Source organism: Haliotis asinina, chromosome 1, assembly GCF_037392515.1.
Source record: "Haliotis asinina isolate JCU_RB_2024 chromosome 1, JCU_Hal_asi_v2, whole genome shotgun sequence".
NCBI classification, from domain to species: domain Eukaryota; kingdom Metazoa; phylum Mollusca; class Gastropoda; order Lepetellida; family Haliotidae; genus Haliotis; species Haliotis asinina.
This window is the reverse complement of record NC_090280.1, coordinates 9,714,100-9,730,939: the sequence shown is the minus strand read 5'-3', so window position 1 is coordinate 9,730,939 and position 16,840 is coordinate 9,714,100. Positions and strand designations below refer to the sequence as shown.

At 41.5% G+C, this 16,840-nt stretch overlaps 1 protein-coding gene across 3 annotated transcripts in view; it reads right to left on the bottom strand.

Annotated features, from left to right (window-relative positions):
• Positions 1–604: 604 nt before the first annotated feature.
• The window catches only part of LOC137286726 (hemicentin-1-like), a 29,582-nt gene continuing 13,346 nt past the window's right edge, over positions 605–16,840 (bottom strand). The window contains exons 6-29 of one of the 3 annotated variants that reach the window (XM_067818712.1): positions 16,051–16,308; positions 15,452–15,709; positions 14,856–15,113; positions 14,289–14,546; positions 13,406–13,663; positions 12,539–12,796; positions 11,972–12,229; positions 11,395–11,652; positions 10,869–11,126; positions 10,281–10,565; positions 9,146–9,403; positions 8,706–8,990; positions 7,877–8,161; positions 7,222–7,479; positions 6,848–7,105; positions 6,055–6,339; positions 5,403–5,687; positions 4,865–5,119; positions 4,284–4,583; positions 3,951–4,079; positions 3,561–3,588; positions 2,719–2,756; positions 2,341–2,466; positions 605–1,428 (exon numbers count right to left, since the gene is read on the bottom strand). In XM_067818712.1, coding sequence (XP_067674813.1) covers positions 1,382–1,428; positions 2,341–2,466; positions 2,719–2,756; positions 3,561–3,588; positions 3,951–4,079; positions 4,284–4,583; positions 4,865–5,119; positions 5,403–5,687; positions 6,055–6,339; positions 6,848–7,105; positions 7,222–7,479; positions 7,877–8,161; positions 8,706–8,990; positions 9,146–9,403; positions 10,281–10,565; positions 10,869–11,126; positions 11,395–11,652; positions 11,972–12,229; positions 12,539–12,796; positions 13,406–13,663; positions 14,289–14,546; positions 14,856–15,113; positions 15,452–15,709; positions 16,051–16,308 — 5,444 coding nt within the window. In that variant the 3' untranslated portion in view covers positions 605–1,381. The remainder of the gene's footprint in view (positions 1,429–2,340; positions 2,467–2,718; positions 2,757–3,560; positions 3,589–3,950; positions 4,080–4,283; positions 4,584–4,864; positions 5,120–5,402; positions 5,688–6,054; positions 6,340–6,847; positions 7,106–7,221; positions 7,480–7,876; positions 8,162–8,705; positions 8,991–9,145; positions 9,404–10,280; positions 10,566–10,868; positions 11,127–11,394; positions 11,653–11,971; positions 12,230–12,538; positions 12,797–13,405; positions 13,664–14,288; positions 14,547–14,855; positions 15,114–15,451; positions 15,710–16,050; positions 16,309–16,840) is intronic. The other 2 variants (XM_067818719.1, XM_067818725.1) reach the window with 2 other exon arrangements.

Genomic DNA, 16,840 nt, shown 5'->3' with positions numbered 1-16,840 from the left:
TGAGAGCTGGTCACATTTACCAATGCCGAACCATAGACAGCGTTATGTTGTGTGAGAGCTGGTCACATTTGCCAATACCGAGCCATAGACAGCGTTATGCTGAGTGAGAACTGGTCACATTTACCAATACCGAGCCATAGACAGCGTTATGTTGTGTGAGAGCTGGTCACATTTACCAATACCGAGCCATAGAGAGCGTTATGCTGTGTGAGAGCTGGTCACATTTACCAATACCGAGCCATAGAGAGCGTTATGCTGAGTGAGAGCTGGTCACATTTACCAATACCGAGCCATGGACAGCGTTATGCTGTGTGAGAGCTGGTCACATTTACCAATGCCGAACCATAGACAGCGTTATGTTGTGTGAGAGCTGGTCACATTTACCAATGCCGAACCAAGGCAGCTTAACACATTAATTTTGTATGACGTAGCAGCGTAACGGAGCCACCATCTTTGCCCTTGTCTAAGAGGTATATCGCGTATCGTGAAAGCAGATCGGAGGCTCAATACTATTGCTGAGTCAAAAAAAACAAAACAACAACAACACACAAAAAACAAACAAACAAAAAAATACAACAGAAAAATAAACAACAGAAACAGAAACTGCAATATACAGAAATTATATTTTTGCAAACCATACACTTACTCGTCAAAACTTGAGAAGCGATACATCGATCTAAGGCCACATTCTTGATGGACAGAACTGACAACCTTTATGCCATCGGATGCCCTGTTTCTAGGGATTGTATTGAACGTTTTCATCAATCAACTAACGTCCATTTGCTATCAAATGGTTCCTCGCGTATCCGTATCCGCATACAATATGTACACCTTTGATGCGTTCAGTTGTGTGTGCCGATATAACAACTAGACATAATTATGATGATCGGTTGAAATAATTTTTCTTTGTCATTATTGCTCTGTAGGTACAGATTTCATGTGAAGGGCTGTCTCTATGAATATGTTTCATTATCACGTTTCTAAGTGGAAACATCGCTGAACGTATCACGGAGAATCAGAATGCCATTACAAAGCAGACAGCCCATAGCAGACCTCGGCAAGCGGAAGGTGACAGGATGTGCGTACTTGACACCTTTCCTCATTCGATAGTATTTGTCAGTATCCTGATTTTACTGTCAGCGATGAAATATTTGGAGGTCTAGTCGAATCGGTCAGCAATGAGAATCACTAAAGTGAACAGGGGTAAACATGGAGGAGTATCAAAAAGTCATATTTAAATCAAACTTTCAGTGCTATATTAACCCTTCAACGTTACATTTCTGCGAACAGAAATACTGAAGGCTAGAAAGACAACATAGGAACACCAGCATAGTCACTGGCCGTCAGCTGACGTGGACATTAAATGAACAGTACTGGGACTCTAATCCTGTGTTGTGACGTTGCAGCTCTTGTTCACATCAACAGAATCTGGAAAAGAGTTAACACAATCTGTGACTACTTCATCTCTGCGCCAAACTGACCGGTATTGCTGGTGAAAGTATTCTCGGTACATGGCAGGAATCAGGCAAGAACCTCATGATTATACACAGGTTTAGATAAAGTGTTATGGCAATGCCATGTCACATAATTGTTGAGATATGTCCATACACACACAGATGAAGGTGGGTACATCGGAAAAACGTTTTGAAATTCATAACTACTGAACATATCAACACCTACTCATTTGCGACAACACGGATATATTGTAAATCGTGTGTTAGATCTATGAATATTCAAAACTTAATGATATTAAGTCAGGTAGTTGTATCGGATCTACGTTGCAGAATGCTTTTGTTTGTTTCCCACAAAAACGTGTGTTACAAAAAACTGTAAAACACGTGTGCTCGGTGATTAACTGTCACACAATTTCGGTAGGAAACCCCATTGTGAGGCGTAAATAGATGGATGCCATATCGTTATCGTTCACTCGTAACGTAGTATCACAACGCTGTTGTAAAACATTCAACGTTACATGGAACCCTTTATCTTCTATAAAAAATATGTAACATATTTCGGTTACACCGCGTGTCCATCAGACATCTACAGGCAATATCAAACATATCCCGGTTACACATTGTGTCCATCAGACATCTGTGTTACAGAATAACGGTGCGAAAATGCTTTGTAAATGAATCCAGCTGACAATGATACTCATATTGCGTCATTACCCGCTCAGCTACCACTACAACGCGTATGGGTGAATGAAATCTAGAAAATCTGTTCGAAAACCTCTACTCTCAGTTTCCTTGTTTGAAATATTGTCAAAACCTGGACCGTTTTAGCCGCTGGACAATTGTAACAAAGTATACGTTAAACCTTAAAGGGAGGAAGTGAACCTACACTTCGCAGGGGGGACCGCCGTTACTTCTTGGTTCTGGATGTCTATACCTCTTCGAGCACCTACATCGCCATCAGAAGCAGGAGTGCTGTGATCATTGTCCGCAACGACTGTCACGTCAGGTGCCACTGTGTGGATCAGAAGGCCGTGAATCAGAACCGTTTACCACAATGACCATGCTTCTCCAGGATCGGGAATGATTCAGTTAATTGTGTGTCAAACATTTGGGTATGTCAGATTAATTCAATGAAATCACATTCGAATGGATTCATTCATTTAACTAAATAGGTTAAATACCAGGAACTGTGATCCAAACAAGCACTGAAGCTGAATGTCTGTGGTAACCTGGTCTGGATTGGACACTTGTGTTCTGAACTTACCCTGCTGGGATATACTGGGCCGAGGCATAAATGGATTCCTAGAAAGCGACAGAAAACAATGGTTACTGAAAATAACAATCCAATTTTATTGGAATTAAATTTCCTCCATCCGTTTGATACTGCTGGTTTTAGAACCGCAAGTGAATGAATATATATGACCTTTCTGCTGGGTGCAAGTGTACATGAAAACATTGTACATGAATACGCACAGTACTAAACATGTCTCTTTGCTTAAATATTCAACTGTAGTGACAGTATGCAGGGATTGCATTCCTCCCTAAGACTGATGCCGATTCAGGCCGATTTGTAAGGAACGACAAATCAAACTACATTAATTGTGGCTAAATGTGAAATATCTGGTTGTCGTTCAGGAAGGTTAGTGCGAGGAGCGACACTGTCGTTGGGCGCACAACGCATGGAGACACGTTCACGGGTGTGAGTCTTTGTTGGCATGTTTGCTGTTTAAAGCCAAGCAATATAACAGCTGCATGGTGCTGGCCCGTCAACAGTCAGGCCTTGACTAGATAATCAAGTGACTGAACGCTCTTACGTCTAGCACAGATTGTAGAGGAAATGCTTTCTGTGGAAACAGATTGGAATAAATTTCCATTGGGTCAACGACAGCAGTGAATCAACGGGTGCATCTTCCTGAAAATGCCAGCTGCAATGACATGAGATAACTTGAAAATTGTGTTTAACACTTTTGTTTTCCTTTTTGTGTTTTTCACGGATTTGTTGTGGGAATCAGCTGTTCTAATTCGAGAATGGAAATATGTGTGGATACAACCGCATCGTCACACGTCCACCTTTATAACATTTCGAAAAAAGACATAGATACTTACAAGGGTAGATCTGAAGGCTCCCCATCACCTACAAATTGTTGAATTTGTGAATTTGTATTTAATTACAAAAACAGATGTACGTTAAATATCTGAGACTAGTAAACGTTCCTGAATATGACTCATTGATATACAGGTAAGCATTGCAAGCAATGATCTATTTTGATTAAATCTATCTATCTATCTATCTATCTATCTATCTATCTATCTATCTATCTATCTATCTATCTATCTATCTATCTATCTATCTAGTCACTGACATATGATTTTTGACGTTTTAAACTGAAAAATCAAGACAGCAATTACAAACTATTTTTTGCAGACTAACCATGTCAATGTTGAAGTTCTAAAGCTTTAAAGTCTATTTGGACCCATTGCCTCTGATATACATACCCACAGAGGGATGTGTTCGTCTCCGACAGAGAACGACACAGACCGTGACGAGGACACCCACTAGCAGGACTCCGAGTCCAGCGGCGATGCCGACTGGCATGTAATGTCTTCTCAAGACTGATCCCTGGTCTAGAAATATCAAATAACATTTATTGCAGACACGGAGTAACTTCAAGTTGGCTGTGGTCGAAGGTGAGTAGTGAATACAAATACTTTGAAAATATGCCAGCGTTTTACCTTTTGAGATAAATGACAAATTGATAACTATACGTAATGTCTGTTTGTAGGATAAGACAGGGATATAGTTTTTGGTATTACCTTTCTGACACTTACTTATTAAGGTTGTTGCGCTTATCACAGTTATCTCCCCTTGACCATAGACATTTGAACCATACACCTGGAACTGGTAGGTCCCGTCCGGTGTAAGTAACGGGATATGCACGCTGACTTTATGATGTCTTCCTGGATCAGCAATGTTGTCGTCCCATGTCAACCAGTGAGGCTCCAGTTCTGACTTGTACAGGAGAGTGTATGTCTGGTGCGCCCCGCCATTGAAACCGGAAGTCCACTGTAGTGACACTGATGAATCGGTCAAAGAAACTACTTGCATGTCTGTGGGTTTTGATGGAGGAGCTGAAAACAAGAAGATACTGATATATCAACTACGACAACCTGCATGTTTGTGGGTTCTGTTGCAGGAACTGTAATCAAGATGAAACTTAAAACACCTGACAGATCTTGGGTCATTATAATAAGCGAATACACCGGCACAGGAAATATCCTGCTTATACCGGAACCCTCGTCCCACTTGAACATTTGCAGGCCTTCCAGCCATTTCCCAAAAATTCAGTGACACAATACCTAATACACGGGCCTATATGTATAGTCTGTTCTGCCTTTTGAGAATAACGTACAGTATACTGTCAGTCGGAATTTCCTTTCCTGTGCTTCCCCCACGTCGTTCTGCGCCTGACAGATGTAGTCTCCAGAGTCTGTCCTGGACACATTGGTGAGACTGATCTGGCCTGGCAAGGAAGTGTTGCCTTTCCTCCATGTTATCGTGCAGCTTGGGTTACAATCAGCTGTGCATGTAGCAGTGAATCCGCCATCTCCCTCCGTTACACTCGGTGGTCCAGATGATGTAATAACCACACTGTCCCCTGGACCATCTTAAAACAAGAAAGACAACGTTTCACAACAAGAGTCAACAGAAATTGAGAGTGTATGACAAGGATAAAAAGGGATAAAAATCAAATACAGATCCTGATGAGAACAGGCTCATCGACAGACATGCGTACTTTTCGCAAAACGCGAATGGACCTTCAGGTCATTCTTGGTGATACCTTTGATAATAGTCGTGGGGTTGGGTTGTGGCTCGTTGTCTGGTTCAAACATGCCCAATTAAAGAGCAGCATAATATCAATTGATGCGTAAATGTTCTCCCCAACTCACATTGCACAACCAAGCTAACAGATGCTGTAGCTGTCCCAAGGATTTGCCTGTCTCCATGTGGTGTCAGAATGTTGCTGGCCGTGCAGATGTAGATTCCGCTCTGGTTCCTACCCGTGGTCCCCAGTACAAGGTTTGGCTCTGCACTAACAACATATCCACTGTGTGTCCACGTATAGTTTGTGCTCTCTGGGTTCCCCGGTGAAGTCAGTATACTGCAGTCTACACTGAATGAAGACGCCTCAGTGACGGTAAACACTGATGGCAATCCGGATATATCAGGTGGGTCTGGAAATAATGACAGTGTTTTACCACTCTGCCACTGTTCAGTAAACATGGATTGAGAAAGTTTACAAAGAAAGCATACGTTACAACATCGACACAATATATAAACAGAAAGCCTTCTGCGTAGCTATAGGCTGAACACTAAAAGGAAGGATTTATACAATTCACACTAGGTCTACACAACATATAACACCCTTGACATTAGTGCCATGTATAGTTCAGAGAGTTTAAACATTTGTCTATATTGCACATACATTAATCTTTCTAATAATCCCCTCCCTTCAAACGGAACACTGGGGTTTATTTGTCGGAGAGATTTCCAAGGCAAAGGGTAGCGTGATACGGATCAGGCTTTTCCATAAACACTCACACTGTACATCCAACCAGACCTGTCCTGTAGCTATACCCTGATACTGAAACCCTTCCGTTGGAGTCAGAGTGTTAGACGCTGTACAGGTGTAGTGGCCTTCCTGCTCCCTGCTGGTGTTGTGTATGTCCAACACTGGACTGTTGCTGATAACAGATCCGTTAAAGGTCCACGTGTAGTTTGTTGATGGAGGGTTTCCTTTGATGACGAAACTGCGACAATCTAGCCACACTCTCGATGCCTCAATCACTCTGTAAGTCCACGGGAAGTCAGACAAAGAAGGAGCAACTGCCAAAGTAGAAGACTAGTTGTATTTGATTTTGGAATGGTGAGTGTCTTAACAATATGTTTATCATCCACCCCAGGCTTTTTGAAGACTTTTGTATTAAGGAACTGGTAGAACTTTTCAATTTAGAACAATGGAGTTTGCAATTTTGTGTTATTACATGAACACATGCACTTCAGGTTTAGGTATATATTATCGGCTGATTCAGTACTGTTTATTGACCCGTAGATTGCTGTTCATGCTGTCCATCACTGAAAAGCCTGGTCCAGACTCGATGTACAGACAGACGCCATATATCTGCAGTATTGTTGAGTGCGGCGTAAAACTGAAGTGACTCACTCACTTAATGCTTTTTTGTTAAGGGGTGTTTTAGATCATACGTTTGATATATCCATGGAGTACGAACCCATGGCAATCAATGTAATGATTAACACCAAAACGTTTTCATTATGGCTTTGATATAGCCTTACATATTTTACTACATACGTCATGAGAACTATAACAACTCACACTGTACGTCAACGCTGATTGCGGCAGAATCTGAACCGACGTCGTTGTATACCGTACAGATATACAGGCCACTTGCAGTTCGGTTGATGCTGTTGAGCTGAAGAACATCCATGGTATGGATTACATGTCCCCTATAGCTCCATGTGTAGTTACTAGTTCCCGGGTTGCCAGGTGAAGTGGAGTTCAGACAGCTGATCATTAGGTCAGTCTCTTCAACCACTTGGTATGAAGATGGCATGCCAATGATGGACGGAGCATCTTTTGATGAGAAAATGTAGTAAAACTCATTACTCAACGTCTACATGTGTAACCTGATAAATAAAGACAAATGTTATTGCATGAGATTATGATCTTGGTGTCATGTGAACACTCACACTGTATGTCAACATTGACAGTAGTCGACACTGCCCCAACACCATTGCTGACAAAACAGGTATATTGTCCAGCCTGTGTCCTGTTGATTGTGTCTACCTTCAGTACTTCCTCATCACTGACCACTGACTGACTGTAGGTCCACGTGTAGTTTAAGGTTGGGGGGTTGCCAGGTGTAGTGTAGTGGCTGCAGTTGATTTCCAGCTGCGATTGCTCTACCACCCAGTGAGTAGGCGGGCGTCCAGATACTGAAGGGCCATCTGTACAAAGAGATCAGGAATTTATTTACACATGCTTGGTTCACCGATCCGGTCTATATATCAAACTCCCACAACTCATTTCTCGTAAGTACCCAAAACACATCTTCATTGTTTGAGTTGCTACAGGGTGGGAAAAGAGGGTATGGAAGCAGCTTTGGTCAAAAGATACACTCATTATTCCTTTGTCCGTTATGCCACTACACCATCTTATATCACTGCATTATTATTATTGGTAGGAGATCATACTTACATTATATAAACAATAACATTATTTAAGCATCACCTTCATCCAATCTTCTGGTCAATAAGATAATGTAGTGTTCACATCAGTATCAGCGTACTTCCATTAAGAGCAGTCCCCTCCATCTCACAGTCAAGTGGTGTCATTAATACTTACACTCCACTTCAACCTTGACAACTGTACTAGCTATACCCTGTCGTTGGGAACCTCCGGATGAGGTCATGGTGTTGCCAGCTGTACAGATATAGTCCCCCATCTGACTCCTCCTGATGTTGTGCAGAGTCAACACAGCGGCGTCACTGACAGTAGAACCGTTATATGTCCATGAGTAGACAGTAACAGGTGGATTTCCTGGTATGGTTGTGCTTTTACAGTCTATCGATAAGGTAGACATCTCCCTGACTGTCCTCGGTGAAACCAAACCGGTCAGTGTTGGAGGGTCTGTAGAACACACGACACGTGTATGAAATTGGTTAGAGAATATCTTTAATTTAAATGTCGAGTAAATTACAGCATTCGGGTTGACAAGGACGCTGTGTGTGTGTGGAAACAGCCACAAATACTTCAATAGTCTCCGAAAAGTCCTGGAAAGACAGAATTTCATAAAAAAACTGCTCTCTATGTCATAAGAAAACGTGGGGAAACATGGCTTTCAGATAATGGTGATACCGAATGCCAAGCAAAGGTTGTGCATACTCGTACACACAAAAAGCACAAAGTGAAACATGAGTGATTTTAATTTTACGCCGCTGTTCATGGCGATATCACGGCTAGGGGACACCAGAAGTGGGCTTCACACAGTGTTCCCATGTGGGAAGTGAACATGGGTCTTCAGAGTGACGAGGAAACGTTTTAACCATTAGGTTACCCCATTTCCCCGTCTGCACATGAAACAAACAGGATACTTGAGAATTAAAAGCTGATTTCAACAACCCTACTCCACACATCTAATTTCTATGTTACAATAGAGCATAGAAAAACTCACACTGTACATCAACCTTGACCTTGGCTGTTGCTGTGCCACGGTGTTCAGTTTCTTCGCTAGGTGTCAGGATGTTGCTAGCAGTACACGCGTACTGCCCTCTCTGATCTCTGCTGATGCTGGCCACCTCCAGCAAAGAGGTGGAACTGACTTGGGAACCATTAAAATTCCAAGAAAATCTCGTTGTTTCTGGATTCCCATATGTAGTGTATGCTCTACAGTCAATCCATAATTGTGTTGACTCGATCACCCGGAAGCTGGAGGGGAAGTCAGATATATATGGCGCATCTGAAAGAAAACACTACTTGTAATATGTATTTGCATACACCATAACACAAATACAAAGTCTAATTTATCCCCAGCTCTTACATATAGTTTGTAGATCAATATTGTTTTTCAAGATTTTCAGGCACTTAAAATGCCTGGTGTCCATAAGCACTCACATTGCACGTCAACACTGATGGAAGCCGACTCCGACCCAACAACGTTGCTGACAGTGCATATATATTGGCCCCCTTCAGTCCTGGTAATGTTGTCCTTCTGAAGGACTTCTTCAAAACTGACAACCGATGTCCTATAGCTCCATGTGTAGTTAGTAGTCGCTGGGTTCCCTGGCGAAGAGTAGTCACTGCAGTTGACAAACAGCTGGGATTCTTCCACCACCGAATAAGATCGAGGCAGTCCAGATACTGAAGGGGCATCTGTTCGTTTAAGACATGTAGTTGAAATACAATAGCATTAATCTAACAATATTCTGAAAGTATTTCTATTTGTAGACAATTGGTTATGGTGTAAAGGTGTTTGAAATCACACCTCTGATTTACTGGACCCATCTATGGTCTAGATGACATGTCGTTTGTAAGAGTGACAAGTGGTACATACCCAGTTTCATCATAAGAAAAGTCATTTACAGATTGTACTTGAAGTTAATTTTGCGTTCAGCATTTTCGGAAGAAGATTGTCGAAACGAGATCAATTTTCGCTGTTTGAATTGCGGCATACAGCGGCAGAGAGCAAGCACTATCACATTTGGATTGTGTCATGAAGAGAAAAGACAGCACACGTGTGTATAGTTGTCGACATGAAACACCATCAATTTTGACAGCGATATTAAGTGGCATTGTGTTACCAATCTTCCCCTTGTTTTCCAGGTGGCACGTGCAGTATAGAATGTTAGACGTGGTCATGACCTAGTTCACGCAAACATGGCGTATAAATAGCCTTGCGATGAACATCTACGATGCTAATGTAAAGGTAGGGTATTTTTAGTAGAAATTAGGCTTGCTGTTTAGGGGTAGGACTTTATATTCAGGGGTTTAAAGACACAATGATAACCAAATACAAGATCTTGCATTGTGTATCATAAACCCCTGAATCTTGCGAATCTGAGGTCCTGAAACAGATTCCTCCTGGTACAATATAATCGTGCTATTGTCTTTCTCGGTGTCCCCGTGGGGATGTTGATGGCAGTATATGTATACGTCCCTGATTTTTATGATGCTCCGTTTGTGACAAACGTCACATGCTGACAATAGTAATTTGCTTACGTACTTGCTTTTAACGTGAAAAGATACCCACACTGCACAATCACATCGACCCGTCCTGATGCTGTTCCCTGTTGTTGAGACCCTCCGCTTGGTGAAAGTGTGTTGCTGGCAGTACACGTATACCGTCCTTGGTGAGTCCTGTTTACTTCATCTATATTCAGCACAGATTCAGAACTGACACGTGATCCTGAAAATACCCAGGAGTAGTTTGTTGTAGCAGGGTTGCCCTCGGTTGTAAAACTGCTACAATCCAGCCACAGTCTTGATGATGTGTTCACTTGGTACTTTGAGGGAAAGTCGGATATTACTGGTGAATCTGTAACAAAAAAACAAACTTTACATCGTCATAGGTCTGTACAATTCTGGTCAAGCACCAAATCCGCAGCAACCAGTCCCGTTCGTCACCTCTTACAAGTACCTCTTACGAATACCAACTCTACACCACTTCTTTACGGGTACATAGCCTATGAGACGTACAATTTATGAGACAATTATCACTTATCTATCATCATATTATACACTCTGTGGAGATGGATCTAAGCAACCTTCAATTCAATGTTCATTTTCACTTGCATTTTAGACACACTGTTTAGTAAGGAGAAGGTTTAGCTCTACCCACACTGAACGTCGACTCTAACAGAGGCGGACACATTCCCAACTGCATTGCTGACAGTGCAGGTATACTCTCCTCCAGCAGAGCGGTGGATGCTGTAGAGTTGAAGCACAGACGTCGTACTAATAGCTGATGTTCCATAGCTCCACGTGTAGTTAGTTGCTGACGGGTTGCCAAGGGACGTGTAACCCGCACAATCAAGGAACAACTTGGAAAGTTCACTTACTCGGTAGTCAGATGGAACGCCAGAGAGTACAGGTGGGTCTGAAGATGAAACAATACATTCGAATAGTACGGTCGAACGTCTTTACCTATCAGCCTTAAAACTGTTTGTTCACAGTGATGAGTAGTTGCATGCAGTTCTTCTCCTTAGATCTAAAACTATGTACAAGATGTACATAACATAAACACTTACCATACCCCGATATAGCTTAGGTTTTCGTCGCTTTTAACTCATTACAATTTGCGTCATGATACGCAAAGGCAATAATATTGCAAAGCAGGAGAATAACTTATGCAGCATTATTCATACATTGGACATCTACAAGAGTCGAGGCGGAGTCTGATCCTATTGTGTTTCTAACAGTACAGGTGTACGTCCCTCTCTGTCTCCTACTGATGCTGCGTCTTGTCAATACAGCTCCTGTACTGACAGTTGACCCTCCGTGTGTCCAAGTGTAGTTGGTTCCTGACGGGTTGCCTTGGTGCGTGTGTTTACTACAGTCCAGTCTTAACCTAGCTAACTCTGTCAGTTGGAAGGTGGAGGGGAGTCCAGTTATTCGTGGTGAATCTGCAACATTACACAATCAACAACATTTGCTATTACCGTTTCAGATTCCTGAATGCAAAATATGTTTCTTTTTCACAAATGCATGTGATCGTTAACATAATGGTACTCACTTCTCTTTCTTCTAGCAGGTAACATATCCTCAACTTTGTCAATAATTGGTTCCTTTCATGCAACAGATTTTGAAATTACACATAAATTAATGCCGTGCATAGCACGAACAACTTGCAATGTGTTGCAGGTTACCAGACGAGACTGCTCCCGCTTTACACTATTAGTTGTGTTTTTATAGAATCGAATAAAAGTTAAGAACTATCCTTACATCTTACGTCAACGTTGACCGAGGCGGAGTCTGATCCTACTGTGTTTCTGACAGTACAGGTGTATGCCCCTCCCTGTCTCCTACTAATACTATTTCTTGTCAGTACTGCTCTTGTACTGACGGTTGACTCTCCGTGTGACCAGGAGTAGTTGGTTATTGAAGGGTTGCCTCGTGTTGTATATGCACTACAGTCCAGTCTTAAACTAGCTGCCTCAGTCACTTGGTAGGAAGATGGGAGTCCAGATATTTGTGGTGAATCTGTAACATTGTGGAGTCACCCACACTAGTCACAAACATTTAAGATTGATGGATGTAGTTCTAGCTGTTGTAGTTTTGCAGATACATTCGATCGTTACCATAGTGGCATTCACTAACCTTCCTTCTAGATAGGGGAGCATATCTTGATGGGAGGAAATACGACATTCTCAGTGTCTGGAACCTTTCATGGAAGAGATTTCAAAATAACGCAAACAATAATGCTGCTTAAGGTGGTGAAGGTTAACAGACGAGACAGGAGTCCATCACTGTTTTAACAGAGTCGAGTAAAGAGTTAAGAATTATCCTTACATCTTACGTCAACGTTGACCGAGGCGGAGTCTGATCCTACTGTGTTTCTGACAGCACAGGTGTATGCACCTCCCTGTGTCCTACTAATACTGTTTCTTGTCAGTACTGCTCCTGTTTTGACGGTTGACCCTCTGTATGTCCAAGTGTAGTTGATTGCTGATGGGTTGCCCTGCGTTGTATATGTACTGCAATCTAGTCTTAAACTAGCTGTCTCAGTCACTTGGTAGGAAGATGGGAGTTCAGATATCTGTGGTGAATCTGAAAAAAAACCCCAAAACGACAAAACTGCTTGAGTGCCATTTATACATATGGATGGAAAGTTGTACCACATATGCATGCATGACCATTATGTAATTTACATAGAAAATTGTGTTGGCTTGTCGTATGGTTGAGATAATGCCGAGGAAATATACAATAATAAGTTACTAATTCATTGACGCCTCTAGAAGGTGATCATATTTTCGCAGTTGCGTTGGTGAAACAACCCTCTGTTTTCACTTGATTTCCACGTATAAGATGTGCACAAAAACTGTTGATACAACAGCGGCACTTGGGTCAGTGTAAAGCGACAATGATAAATGTTTCCGCTTACACCCGGAGTGATTTTGCAAACATAAGTCAGTTTACAAATCAACAGGTTTTCAAATGCTTAAATGACTGTATGGTTGTTGCCTAGTTCATTGTATAATTCGTGTTATATTTACTATGTACGATTGATGTTAGTAGAATAACTTGTCTAAAGAAAAGGAAGAGCTTTGTTCACAATTGTGATGATTACAAGGACCTGATTGCATAATCATCTGAAAATATTGGACCTGTCATTCTTTTATCAACTATGTACTATAAGTATAATGCAATGAAGCTCACATCTTACGTCAACGTTGACCGAGGCGGAGTCTGATCCTACTGTGTTTCTGACAGTACAGGTGTATGCCCCTCCCTGTGTCCTACTAATACTGTGTCTTGTCAGTACTGCCCTTGAACTGACAGTTGACCCTCCGTGTGACCAGGAGTAGTTGGTTATTGAAGGGTTGCCTCGTGTTGTATATGTACTACAGTCCAGTCTTAAACTAGCTGCCTCAGTCACTTGGTATGAAGATGGGAGTTCAGATATCTGAGGTGAATCTGAAATATACCGAATCGACAAAACTGCTTGAGTGCCATTTATACATATGGATGCAAAGTTTTACAACATATGCATGCATGACCATTATGTAATTTACGTCTGATTTATCAAATTGTGTTGGCTTGTCGTATGGCTGAGATAATGCCGAGGAAACATACAATAATAAGTTACTAATTCATTGACGCCTCTAGAAGGTGATCATATTTTCGCAGTTGCGTTGGTGAAACAACCCTCTGTTTTCACTTGATTTCCACGTATAAGATGTGCACAAAAACTGTTGATACAACAACAGCACCTGGGTCAGTGTAAAGCGACAATGATAAATGTTTCTGCTTACAACCGATGTGATTTTGCAATTATAAGTTAGTTTTACAAATCAACAGGTTTTCAAATGCTCAAATGACTGTATGGTTGTTGCCTAGTTCATTGTATAATTCATGTTATATTTACTATATACGATTGCTGTTAGTAGAATAAGTGTTCATTAACTTGTCTAAAGAAAAGGAAGAGCTTTGTTCACAATTGTGATGATTACAAGGACCTGATTGCATAATCATCTGAAAGGATTGGACCTGTCATTCTTTTATCAACTATGTACTATAAGTATAATGCAATGAAGCTCACATCTTACGTCAACGTTGACCGAGGCGGAGTCTGATCCTACTGTGTTTCTGACAGTACAGGTGTATGCCCCTCCCTGTCTCCTACTAATACTGTTTCTTGTCAGTACTGCTCCTGTACTGACGGTTGACTCTCCGTGTGACCAGGAGTAGTTGGTTATTGAAGGGTTGCCTCGTGTTGTATATGTACTACAGTCCAGTCTTAAACTAGCTGCCTCAGTCACTTGGTAGGAAGATGGGAGTCCAGATATTTGTGGTGAATCTGTAACATTGTGGAGTCACCCACACTAGTCACAAACATTTGAGATTGATGGATGTAGTTCTAGCTGTTGTAGTTTTGCAGATACATTCGATCGTTACCATAGTGGCATTCACTAACCTTCCTTCTAGATAGGGGAGCATATCTTGATGGGAGGAAATACGACATTCTCAGTGTCTGGAACCTTTCATGGAAGAGATTTCAAAATAACGCAAACAATAATGCTGCTTAAGGTGGTGAAGGTTAACAGACGAGACAGGAGTCCATCACTGTTTTAACAGAGTCGAGTAAAGAGTTAAGAATTATCCTTACATCTTACGTCAACGTTGACCGAGGCGGAGTCTGATCCTACTGTGTTTCTGACAGTACAGGTGTACGCCCCTCCCTGTGTCCTACTAATACTGTGTCTTGTCAGTACTGCTCCTGTACTGACAGTTGATCCTCCGTGTAACCAGGTGTAGTTGGTTACTGATGGGTTGCCTCGTGTTGTATATGTACTACAGTCCAGTCTTAAACTAGCTGCCTCAGTCACTTGGTAGGAAGATGGGAGTCCAGATATTTGTGGCGAATCTACATCATTAGAAAATCAACAACAGAGATCCTGATCCATTCCCACTGAAGGTTGCAATGATGTTCCGCTCGTTTAAAGGCATTCGGTTTTTACCATAACTAAATATCACTAGCCCTTCTTCTAAATAGAGGACATCCCTTCAGGGATGCATGTACGACTTAACCATTGCTTCCATGCTTTTGTGATAATGATTTCCACATTACTCATAAATTAATGTCGTGGAAAACACGAACATTTTACGCCATGGTATAAGGTACATAGACGCGACATGGTTCGCGCTTTGAACTTGTCATAGTGTTTTTTTTCTCTCATGTTAACAATGAACAATTTTCCTTACATGTTACATCAATGTTGACCAGTGCAGAAGCTGATCCCACTGTATTTCTGACAGTACAGGTGTACGTCCCTCTCTGTCTCCTACTGATGCTGTTTAGTGTCAATACAGCTCCTGTACTGACAGTTGACCCTCTGTGTGTCCAAGTATAGTTGGTTCCCGACGGGTTGCCTTGCTGTGTGTGTTTACTACAATCCAGTCTTAACCTAGCTGACTCTGTCACTTTGTAAGTGGATAGGAGTCCAGAAATTTGTGGCGAATCTGCAACATTGGAGAGTGAACAACACTGGTCATTGACCATTCATATGTATGGATGCAAAGTTGTTCCAGGGTTTCAAATGCATTCGCGGCTGTACCTTGACGGAATGACTGAATATCCTTTCTTCTAAATATGGAACAAATGGAAACAAATACATCTTTACCAGTGGTTGGTCCCTTTCGTGAAGTTAACCTTTGAAAAGTACGCATAAATTAATCCTGTGCATAGCAGGAACATTCTATATTCATGATGGTGAAGGTAACCAATGCGAGACAGTGAATAGGCTTCAAACCTGCCACAGAATCTCCGCCCTTTAGTAGTAACAGTAAACAATGTTTCTCACATCTTACGTCAACGTTGACCGAGGCGGAGTCTGATCCTACTGTGTTTCTGACAGTACAGGTGTATGTCCCTCCCTGTGTCCTACTAATACTGTTTCTTGTCAATACTGCTCCTGTTTTGACGGTTGACCCTCTGTATGTCCAAGTGTAGTTGATTGCTGATGGGTTGCCCTGCGTTGTATATGTACTGCAATCCAGTCTTAAACTAGCTGTCTCAGTCACTTGGTAGGAAGATGGGAGTTCAGATATCTGTGGTGAATCTGAAAAACAAACAAATCGACAAAACTGCTTGAGTGCCATTTATACATATGGATGGAAAGTTGTACCACATATGCATGACCATTATGTAATTTACATTAAAAAATGTGTTGGCTTGTCGTATGGCTGAGATAATGCGGAGGATACATACAATAATAAGTTACTAATTCATTGACGCCTCTAGAAGGTGATCATATTTTCGCAGTTGCGTTGGTGAAACAACCCTCAGTTTTCACTTGATTTCCACGTATAAGATGTGCACAAAAATTGTTGATACAACAACAGCACCTGGGTCAGTGTAAAGCGACAATGACAAATGTTTCTGCTTACAACCGATGTGATTTTGCAATTATAAGTTAGTTTTACAAATCAACAGGTTTTCAAATGCTTAAATGACTGTATGGTTGTTGCCTAGTTCATTGTATAATACATGTTATATTCACTATACACGATTGATGTTAGTAGAATAAGTGCTTATTAATTTGTCTAAAGAAAAGGAAGAGCTTTGTTCACAATTGTGATGATTACAAGGGT